This window comes from Gekko japonicus, unplaced genomic scaffold (genome assembly GCF_001447785.1).
Source record: "Gekko japonicus isolate JY-2015 unplaced genomic scaffold, Gekko_japonicus_V1.1 scaffold2056, whole genome shotgun sequence".
NCBI lineage: Eukaryota > Metazoa > Chordata > Lepidosauria > Squamata > Gekkonidae > Gekko > Gekko japonicus.
In genome coordinates, this window is record NW_015177081.1 from 183813 (window position 1) to 194972 (window position 11160).

Consider the following 11160-nt stretch of genomic DNA (forward strand, 5'->3'; position numbering starts at 1 on the left):
CCCTCCCCCCGCCCCCCCCCCCCCCCCCAGCCAAGCACCAAGAATACAGAGCATCACTTGCCCCAGACCAAGAGTTCCCACCTCTCCCTTGTGGCTAATAGCCACTGCTGGACCTCTGCTCCAGATGTTTATCCAGTTCCCTCTTGAAGCTGTCCACCTCCTGTGGTGGTGAATTCCAGGTGTTAATCACAAGGAAGGCCTTGCTCTCCAAAACCCTTTAACTGGGGAGACCAGTGATCGAATCTGAGACCACTGTGTATAAAGCAGGCTTCGTACCACTGAGTCCTCACATGTCCCAGGAAGCTGCTGCGGAGAGCGTCATCCGGATGTGAGAGGCCGTGTTCCCTCCCAAGCGTAGCACGTGACCAGGGCTACCTGTGCGCCTGAGCAGAGGGGGGAAGTGCCCAGCCTCCCTCTCTGTGTGCCCCTTCCTGCCGCAGCCTCCTGACACCGGCTAGGTCTTGAGTCTGCTTTCCCCTTGCTTTTGTAAGCAGCTGATCTGTTTCTGCTTCACAGCACCCAGAACTATTCCTGCTTCAGTATCTGTTCCATGTTAAGCATCTGTCGAGGAGAAATGATTTCACTGATCTATTTCCTTTATCTATCGCCTCCCTTTCTCTCCAGTGAGGACCCAGAGAGGCTTACACTGTTCACCTCCTTCATTTTATCCTCACAACAGCTCTGTGTGGTAGGCCTGGCTGAGAGTGGTTACCCAGCTGGCTTCCATGACAGAGTGGGAATTCGAACCCTTGTCTCCCAGATCCTAGTCTGACACACTGACCCGCCACACCAGACTGGTTTTAGGAAAGAGCAAGAGTCAAGAAGCACCGTAAGGACTAACAACATTTGTGGCCAGGGTGTGAGCTTTTGTGAGTGTCTGAAGACGTGAGCCGTGACTCACGAAAGCTCCTCCCCTGTCACAAATGCTGTTACTCTTGAAGGTGCTGCTGGACACTTCCTCTTTTCCGCTGCTTCAGACAGACTAACACGGCTGCCCTTCTTGGTCTATCACACTGGTTTCCTTTTAGGTTTGGAAAACCCCGTGTAGACATGTTTTACTCCCCGCCTGTTGATGGATGCGTCACGGAGGAGTGAAGCGCTGATAATTCCCGAGGCCCTTGCCTCCCCTGTCATCAGAAGTGAAAGAAAACGTAAAATGTTGGTGACAGAGCAATGTGAAAAGCATTGTGTTCTAAACCTTTCCTTTTTTTTGGTGAACAGGACTCTGTGATGTTGAACGGCTTCGGCACAGTGGTGAATGCTCTCGGCAAGCGAGTCAAGCCGTACCTGCCCCAGATCTGCGGTACGGTTTTGTGGCGTCTAAACAACAAATCGGCCAAAGTGAGACAGCAGGCTGCTGATCTGATCTCTCGCACTGCAGTGGTCATGAAGACGTGTCAAGAAGTACGTCTCTTTATGTCCTTCCTTAAACTTGGGGTTAAATCCTACGACTCTTTAATGGCCATTGGTTCCTTTAACTAGCAAGGGGCTCTTCCGTGTGCACGGGATTCTTTGTGCTGGAGGAATGCTGTTTGTTTCATTTAGAGGCAAAATGGCGTTATGAGCAGTGTTCCCTCTAAGATGAGTTAGTGTGAGCTAGCTCACAGTTTTTTTAGCCTCCAGCTCACACGTTTTCATCTCAGCTCAGGAAGGATGGCTCCTGAGCAAACTAATTTATGCAGTAGCCAAATTGCTCGCGCACAACTTTAATGCCAGTAGCTCACAAAGTAGAATTTTTGCTCACAAGACACCACAGTTTACAGGGAGCATTGGTTATGAGCTAATTTTTTCCCCCTTTCCCCTAGGAAAAATTGATGGGGCACTTGGGTGTGGTGTTGTATGAATACCTGGGCGAAGAGTATCCGGAAGTATTGGGCAGTATCCTTGGAGCACTTAAAGCCATTGTGAACGTCATTGGTGAGTGGCACCGAAACTCTGCAACTCTCTCCCAGGGGGGAGAGCCATCTGTCCCCTTTCACGAGTGGGAGAAGACTTACTGGTTTCACTTGGCGTTTCCTCAATGAATCCCACCTTCCTGCCCAATATTTTAATTTTTATGTGTTTATATGTATTTTAGCTTTGGTTTTAATATGTGTTGGGGTTTGGGGAACATAACATCAGAAGAGCCCAGCTGGATCAGACCAGTGAGGGTCCACCTAGTCCAGCCTCCCGTCTCACACAGGGGCCAACCAGTTCCTCTGGAAGGTTCAACAACAGGGCAGAGAGGCCAAGACCTTCCCCTGAGAAGAACACCAGAAGAGCCCTGATGGATCAGACCAGTGGTCCATCTCATCCAGCATCCTGTCTCACACAGTGACCAACCAGTTCCTCTGGAGGGCCAACAACAGGGCAGAGAGGCCGAGGCCTTCCCCTGATAAGAACACAAGAAGAGCCCTGCTGGATCAGACCAGGGGTCCATCTCATCCAGCATCCTGTCTCACACAGTGGCCAACCGGTTCCTCTGGATGGTCAACAACAGGGCATAGAGGCCATGGCCTTCCCCTGAGAAGAACATCAGAAGAGCCCTGCTGGATCAGACCAGGGGTCCATCTAGTCCAGCATCCTGTCTCACTCAGTGGCCAACCAGTTCCTCCAGAAGGCCAACAAGAGGGCAGAGAGGCCTTCCCCTGACGTTGCCTCCTGGCTCTGGGATTCAGAGGACTCGTGCCTCTGGACATGGAGGTTCCCCTTGGCCACCATGGCTAGTAGCCATTGATAGACTTATTTTCCATGAATCTGTCTAATCCCCTTTTAAAGCTGTTTATTCCTGTGGCCCTCACTACGTCCTCTGGCAGCGAATTCTACATTTTATTTATTTATTTAAACTTATATCCCGCCCTCCCTGGAGGCTCAGGGTGGCTAACAAGGGCATACGCCAAATAATAACAATAAAACCAGTATAAAATACACAGAAATACAAAGACAGTTAAATAATTAACTAAATTCATAAAACAGTTCGGTGCTCCCCTACTCGATTCCAAATTTTACAATCAAGATGGTGTTCTCAGTCATATAGCTATACAGCAACAATAGTGCACAAACACACTCCCCCCGCCATGTTGTCCCCTAAGCATTCACTCTCTTTGTGTAAAGTGGTATCTCCTTTTGTCCGTCCTGAACCTACTGCCCATCAGCTTCATCGGGTGCCCTCGAGTCCTAGTCTTTTGGGAGAGGGAGAAAAATTTATCCTCGTCCACTCTCTCCACCCCATGCATCATTTTATAAATGTCTATCATCCCCCCCCCCCTTAGTCGTCTCTTTTCTAAACTGAAAAGTCCCAGACTCTTCAGCCTTTCATATGGAAGCTACTCCAACCCCCCTCGTCATCTCAGTCACCCTCCGCTGTACTTCTTCTAGCTCTGCAGTGTCCTTTTGGAGATACGGTGACTAGAACTGTACATGGTATTCCAAATGAGGCTCCCCCATAGATTTATACAGGGTCATTACAATATCGGGGCAGGGGGGTTAATGGTTTTTAAAATATGGTTTTATTATGTATGCTTTAATTTGCTAGCTGCCTTGGTGATCTTTGGTGGTATACATTTTGCTAAGTGTATGTCACATCTTTAACAAATGAATTCTGACTTGGGGGGGGGGAGAAGAATTGGAGACTTGACGGTCTTGCTCTGGTTGGACAGGAATGCACAAGATGACACCTCCAATCAAAGACTTGCTGCCGAGGCTCACGCCTATCTTGAAGAACAGACACGAGAAAGTGCAGGAGAATTGTATCGATTTGGTCGGCCGCATAGCGGACAGGTAAGAGGACTTGCGTTTCTTGGCTCAACACCGCACATTGTTAGCTCCTCGCAAACAGTACATTGCTCAGATATGTATAAAAAGGGAAAAAAACCAGCTGCATAGTTACTAAAACGTGCCAGTTTAAATGTATGGGTCTCAATCCTGTCAAATAGTGCTTTGGCCAGATTGGGTGGGTGTTACCAATTCTCTCCCTGTGGCAGCCCTCCAACTCCCAGAAGCAGCATTTTGGGGGTCAGCTGGGGGGGGGGGCAAAAGTTATGCTTCACGCTACCAATCATGGTAAGGGTTGAAGCCACGGTGTATTTGCTTGTCCTCGTTATGGCCTTAAATGCAATCCTGTATCCCCTGTTAAAACGATGCTGTAAGTCTAGATGTTTCTATAACAATATAGCCTAACTTTGGTAAAGCGGTTTTACTCCAGTGGCACCTTTAAGACCAACAAAGTTCAATTCTTATACCCAGAATTAAATTTTGTTGGCCTTAAAGGTGCCTGTGCTGCCCCAGTCAGCATTTAACTGTAGCTAAGTAGAACTGCCACATATCTTTAAGAGCAGTTTGCCCCTGGGAATTGTAGTCTTTAGTTAGGCATCCTAATGCATCCCTGACTGGCTGATTAACGCTCATTTCCTCCTGGCAGCACAGTGCCACTGGAGTCAAACTGGGTTCTGCCGCCTCAAACTAATGCGGATGCCCACCCGAACCTTTGCTAAAGCCGAAGCACTTCCTCTCTTTATTTAGGGGCGCAGAATATGTCTCCGCCAGGGAGTGGATGAGGATCTGCTTCGAACTGCTCGAGTTACTAAAAGCACACAAGAAGGCGATCCGAAGAGCGACCGTGAATACGTTTGGCTACATTGCAAAAGCTATCGGGTAAGTGTCCGGGGTTTTTAAACGATGAAGGGAAAAGTTAATACTGCTGTGAAAGGTAGATGATTTGAGCTGTTAAAGCCATCGGTGGTCATCAAGATGCTCTTTATCGTGTATATGATAATGGTGAATAAAGAATTAGCAACTTAAGAATATATAAAAATAAAAAAGAAGCTCCAGTGTCCACGTTATGAACTTGCAGTTCTATTTTTATCTGCCCGGTCTCCATACCCGGCAAGGGTTATACTCCTGTTCCCTGTGATTCTTTTCCCAAATGGGACCATTTTTCTATTTAGGTGTTCTGTGCCGTGTACTTTGGGTTTCCTGTCTCATCACCAGTGCTTATTCTGTGTATATAATAATGGTAAATAAAGAATTAGCAACTTAAAAATATATAAAAATAAAAAAGAAGCTCCAATTTCCACGTTATGAATTTGCAGTTCGACTTTTATCTGCCCAGTCTCCATACCCCCGCAAGGGTTATACTCCTGTTCCCTGTGATTCTTTTTCCAAATGGGACCATTTTTCTATTTAGGTGTTCTGTGCCGTGTACTTTGGGTTTCCTGTCTCATCACCAGTGCTTATTCCTTCATGCCTATGACCCCTCTGCATTATCACACCTAATCCCATCCTGCCTTCTTTTGTCATTCACTTGCTGTTACCAACAAACAGTACAGCACACAGTCAAAAATGGCAAGGGACAACAAGAGACAACTGTGAGCTGAATTACCCGCAAAAGTATATCCAAAAGGAGACTTCAACAAAGTGAAATACACATGTAATCAGTAATGAATCTATGCATATAATCCATCATGGGAAAACACAGAAGTCCACAGGATCCATAGAAGGAAAAAACAAACTCCAGAGTAGATATCCAACATTTTTCCTAGGTAGTAGGCAGGGTTTCATGCCTCCTGTTTACATAGAAGCAACCCTGAGAGGCGCACATTAAAGCTTAGGAGATCTGGCCCATGAAGAAACTGAATAGTATTGTCCTGTAACGCACGTGGCATTTGGAATGAGACTTCCTGTAGTCGTTCTTTGTTCGCTTTGTTGAAGTCTCCTTTTGGGTATACTTTTGCGAGTAGTTCAGCTCACAGTTGTTTTTTTGTTGTTCCTTGCTATTCACTCGCTGCTGTCATTCCCCTGCTCTTGTCATTTGGCATCTGAAATCACTCCGCTCTCCAAGGTATAAAGACAGATGGACTCATCAGTCTAGCTGTTTCTGAAGAAGTGAGCCGTGACTCACAAGAGGAGGGTAACCACGTTGGTCTGCTCTGGAAAAGCTCAGGTCAAGTCCAGTAGCCCCTTAGAAACCAATCAGATTTTGGGAGAAGTATAGGCTTTTGAGAGTCACCGCTCCATTTATCAGATACCTTTGGGATTTGGGGCGATTCTGCACTGGCTTTTTCCTCTGTTGTTTTTTGAAACCCACCTCAGAACAGAAGTCCCCCTCTACATGGCATGCCGCTCTCGCTTTCTTTGATCATCGGATTTTATGGTACCCTCTACACTGCATGCCGCTTTCGCTTTCTTAGAATCATAGAAAGTTAGAGTCGGAAGGGAACCTTGCAGGTCATCTAGTCCAACCCCCTGCACTCTGCAGGGGCATAGCCGAAAGGTAGTCCTACAGCATACCCGAAAGATGGTTGTCCAGCCTCCACTTGAAAACGTCCAGCGAAGGAGCACCCACCACCTCCCGAGGCAGTCTGTTCTACTGCTCAACCACTCTCACAGTCAGGAAGTTTCTCCTGATATTTAGCCGGTATCAACTCCCTTGTCATTTCCACCCATTAGATGTAGTCTTGCAATCCGGAGCAAGAGAGAATAGATCTGCTCTATCTTCTACATGGCAGCCCTTCAAGTATTTGAAGACTGCAATCCTGTCCCCTCTAAGCCTTCTCTTTCCCAGGCTAAACATACCCAACTCTTTCAGCCTTTCCTCATAAGACTTGGATTCCAACCCTCTTACTATCCTGTTTGATCATCGGATTTTGTGGTACCCTCTGCATAGATTTATGGTCGTTCAGGGGTGACTTTGCAGTCAGTACGGCGTTGCCCCGGGGAGTTCGAATGTGGTTTTGAGCGGTACCTTTTCCTCAGTGTTGAGAAAATGTGGAGCAGACGCCAGATGCAGAATTGCCCGAAGTCTAGCTCTTGCAGATACTAAAGTGACAGGATCGTTCATTGCTACTGAGGCGGGATGTCTAATTGGAGGATCCATTGTATGGTGTTAAAATCGTACTAGGCTGCTGTATGTTCCCCAACGAGCTCTACGGTCCAGAACTAAACATCTCCTGGTGGTTCCAGGTCCCAAGGAGGCCAGACTAGGCGGCAACTAGGGCTAGGGCTTTTTCGGTGGCGGCTCCTATCTGGTGGAATGAGCTCCCAGAGGAGGTCCGGGCCCTGCGGGACCTTGCACAGTTCCGCAGGGCCTGTAAGACGGAGCTCTTCCACCAGGCTTTCGAGTAGGAGCTGCCACGACTGTTACCATCTGTCTACGACTATTACTATCTGTCCTAGCCCATTGTTACCAACTCGCCGTGGGCGCTAAAATGGTGGTACTGCGTGAAGCTGTGGCCACTAAGGATACCATCCTGATGATGTCATCTGTTCTCTTGTTAGATATTGTGGAGAGCACTTAAGTTGTATTGAATGTTTTTTAAATGCAGTTTTAATGTTTTATGTATTGGGCATTGGCCCCATCTGTACGCCGCCCTGAGCCCGTTCGCGGGGAGGGCGGGTTATAAATTTAAATAAATAGAGTCCTTCTTAATGGCCATGATTTCAGCCAGGTGAAAAATTGATTGAGTGTCACTCATGTGGCCCTGAGGGTAGAATTAAAAAAAAAATGCAACCCGGAAAGCTGGGCGGCCTGGGGGATGTTCCGAATTTAACAACTGCCGCTCGAGCAGATTTCTGCTGGTGACTGTGGTTGCTTACCAATGTCATCAAGCCAAGCCAAAAAATGAATGCCCTTGGAACACGTCTGAAGCCTACAGCTGAACAAAAATCCCCGTCGGCTGCAAAATGTGTGCAATTTAAAGAATTCTATGGTGGCCTCCCTTACCCCTATGAAATTGTTCATCCCTTGTGCAAACCGTGTAACTGTAAATCGCTCAGAGTCAGCAGCTCTGCCAGATTGAGCGATCAATAAATCGAAAGGTAGTGTTGTTGTTGTTGTTGTTAATAAAGTGTTGTGCTTTCCTGTGCTCTAGACCCCACGATGTGCTGGCGACACTGCTGAATAATTTGAAAGTTCAAGAGAGGCAGAACCGGGTGTGCACAACGGTCGCCATCGCCATTGTGGCCGAAACCTGCTCTCCCTTCACCGTCCTGCCCGCCCTCATGAACGAATATCGAGTCCCCGAGCTGAATGTTCAGAACGGCGTTCTGAAATCTCTTTCCTTCCTCTTTGAGTATATCGGGGAAATGGGGAAGGACTACATCTACGCCGTCACCCCCTTGCTCGAAGACGCTTTAATGGACAGGTCAGTCCCTTTTCAGTATCTCACAAGCTGTGGTGCCTTTTGAGTTTCTCTGGGGATGGCCCCGGGTAGCGTTTGGAGGAGAGGCCACCAGGGAAGTCCAGGGTCGCTATGCGGAGGCAGGCAGTGGCAAAAGCCACCTCTGGCACAGCTGTTAACTTGAAAATCGTACTAGGCTGCTGTAAGTCAGTTGCGACTTAACGGCAAAATAAAATAAAGGTTTTGAACTTTTCTTTGTAATTGGCGCCCCCCAAACACCAAGAAGACAGAGCATCACTGCCTCAGACATAAGAGAAGCCATGTTGGATCAGGCCATCCACCAGCGGGGCCAGACCTCCAGAAGCCCTCGCACCACCACCACCCCCGGCACCAAGAATACACAGCATCACTGCCACAGATAAACAAACATAAGAGAAGCCATGTTGAATCAGGTCAGTGGCCCATCGTGTCCAACACTCTGTGTCACACAGGGGCCAAACCCCAGGGACCACCAGCGGGGCCAGAAGTGGCTGTGGTGGTGAGCTTGAGGATATGTACTGTTTCTTTTGTCTAAACCTGTTTTGCTCTTTAATTTTGTGTGGCTTTTTAGAGCAGTTAAGTTAGCTGCAGTGAGGTGAAGCATTGCCTGCCAAGTCAGACTTTCCCGCCTTCCGCTTTGGCAGCGGCATCCCCTGGAATCGTGCCCCAGGTGTCAGACACTTGGGAACGACGGGAGGTGTGTGGGGGTGTCAATGTGGGAGGGTGGAATTGGCCAGGAAAGAGCTTTTTCCCCACCAGCCAAGTGTCTTCCATCAGCAACAAAATGTAGTCAACGGGGAACCAAACGTTTTTGATAGAAATGGAAGCACACTTCAGATATACACGATGGCTCGGTTCACCAGATTCGTGACAATGTGCAGGGACTTTTAAGCTCTCCCACAGGACCCTTTTCAGTAGCAGCTCTGTGCCCCCTTCCCCGAGATCAGGGCGCCTCTGGCATGGTACTCCAAAGGGTTGCCATCCAAGGTGAACTACACTCCCACCCCTGAGCAAGCATAAGCGCTTGCTGTGTACACGTGCTGCGGATTTTGAAATTGGTTTATTTCTTGAGTGTTATACAGACCAGCGAGCTATAGCTGTCTCAGAAACATAGCGCGCCGTCTTACTGAACTGACTCAATCAATGGCACATGGTGGAAGGAAATGCAAAAATAAATCCACAAGAACTGTGCACAGTGCACCGTGACGTTATGAATATGAAAGTACAAAAGTAATAATACATTCAAGTTATAGATTCAGGTACATAAAACTTTAATCTGTCTGAGAGATGTTCTCCTCTATTATTTGTGCAAGGTAATAGGTGAAACTGTTATCATACTCCATGTGAATTGGGCAGCTTTTCCATTGAAGTGCAATTTTTCATACATTATCAAACTATTGGTTAGAAGAAGACGTCTGTCGAAACGGCACTGCATTCCGGAGACTACCGTCCCGTTGTTGTCACCTTCTATCTTTATGTACCTGAATCTATAACTTGAATGTATTATTATTACTTTTGTACTTTCATATTCATAATTTCACGATTTTTGTTAAAGAAATATTGAGCGCACTGTGCACAGTTCTTGTGGATTTATTTTTGCATGTCTATGGACTGACCATATTTATTTTGGTGTACATTAACATGATGGAAGGAAACAGGAGGCAGGCGCGGCAGTAGTGATTGGACAAGGATCGTATCAGGATGACAAGCCTCCATGATACTAGTACAAAGCCTGAGTCCAGTGGCATCTTTTAAGACCAACGAAGTCTAATCCTGGGTATCAGCTTTCGTGTGCATGAAAGCTTATACCCAGAATTAAAATTCGTTGGTCATCAAGACGGCACTGGTCTCAAACGTTGTTCTCTCGCTTCAGACCAATATGGTTATCCTCCTGAACCTGTCTCCGAGATACTGTACGTGCACATCGTTGGGACCAGGGGAAGTAAATGGAACAGGGCCAAGCGGTTAAATATCCCTGCCCCCCTTTTTCTTTCTTCCCAGGGACCTCGTTCACAGGCAGACGGCCAGCGCAGTGGTACAGCACATGTCCCTTGGGGTGTACGGCTTCGGCTGCGAAGACTCGCTGAATCACTTGTTAAATTACGTGTGGCCCAACGTGTTTGAGACGTCGCCTCACGTCATTCAGGCGGTCATGGGGGCCTTGGAGGGCCTGAGGGTTGCGATTGGGCCTTGCCGGATGTTGCAGTATTGTTTACAGGTAGGTTTTCTTCAAATAAAAGTGTGTGCCAGAGAGAGAGAGAGAGAGATTGAGACCTTTGAGTCCAGTGGCACCTTTAAGACCTGGGTATAAGCTTCCGTGTGCATGCGCACTTGAGGTGCGCATGTACACAGAAGCTTATGCCCAGAATTAAGCTTTGTTGGTCTCAAAGGTACCACTGGACTCAAAGTTTGTTCTGTTGCTTCAGAACAATGTGGCTACCCACCTGGGAGAGAAAGTTGTTTATAAGATCAAGAGCAATGATTTAATTGAAGGCTGCTTCTAACCTTGCTGTTTTAGTTCACATAACTCCATTTGTGATTCGTTTCATGATATTGATGGGGGGGGGAGTGTCAAATCGTCGTAGCAAGAGTTTGTGCCTGTTTATGGCTGGTGGGCAGGATTTACCCTGTCAGTTTTTGTCCCTGGGTGTCTGCCCTGAACAGGAAATCCTAAACTTGCTTTTTTTTAGTTAGTTTATTATTGCGGTCTTGAGACCACCGTACAGAGTAAGACGCTTGCTTGAGGAACAGCCACATTGGAGCAATCATTTAAGTAATTCAGTTTCATCTATGTAAGCATGTGCAGATCGAGAAAGCAAGAAGCTCTTTTAGGCAGTAAGAGAACAGGTGGGATGGAGTGTTACCTGTAGAATGACTCTAGAAAGCCTCCATCCACTGACAACTGCCTTTGTTTAGGTCAGGGTTCATTTAGCCGCCTGCCCAAGAGAAGGTTTTGCAGAAACTGAAGACTTGTGTGACTGTTCTCAGTTGGACAAAGGCACCTTGAAGACCAACCTTGAAGACC

At 47.3% G+C, this 11160-nt stretch overlaps 1 protein-coding gene across 1 annotated transcript in view; it reads left to right on the plus strand.

The window, feature by feature from the left end:
• The window catches only part of SF3B1 (splicing factor 3b subunit 1), a 52074-nt gene that overhangs the window by 38740 nt on the left and 2174 nt on the right, over positions 1–11160 (plus strand). Inside the window, 6 exon segments of the mRNA XM_015428257.1 lie at positions 1222–1404; positions 1806–1917; positions 3639–3759; positions 4501–4632; positions 7848–8120; positions 10137–10353. Coding sequence (XP_015283743.1) covers positions 1222–1404; positions 1806–1917; positions 3639–3759; positions 4501–4632; positions 7848–8120; positions 10137–10353 — 1038 coding nt within the window.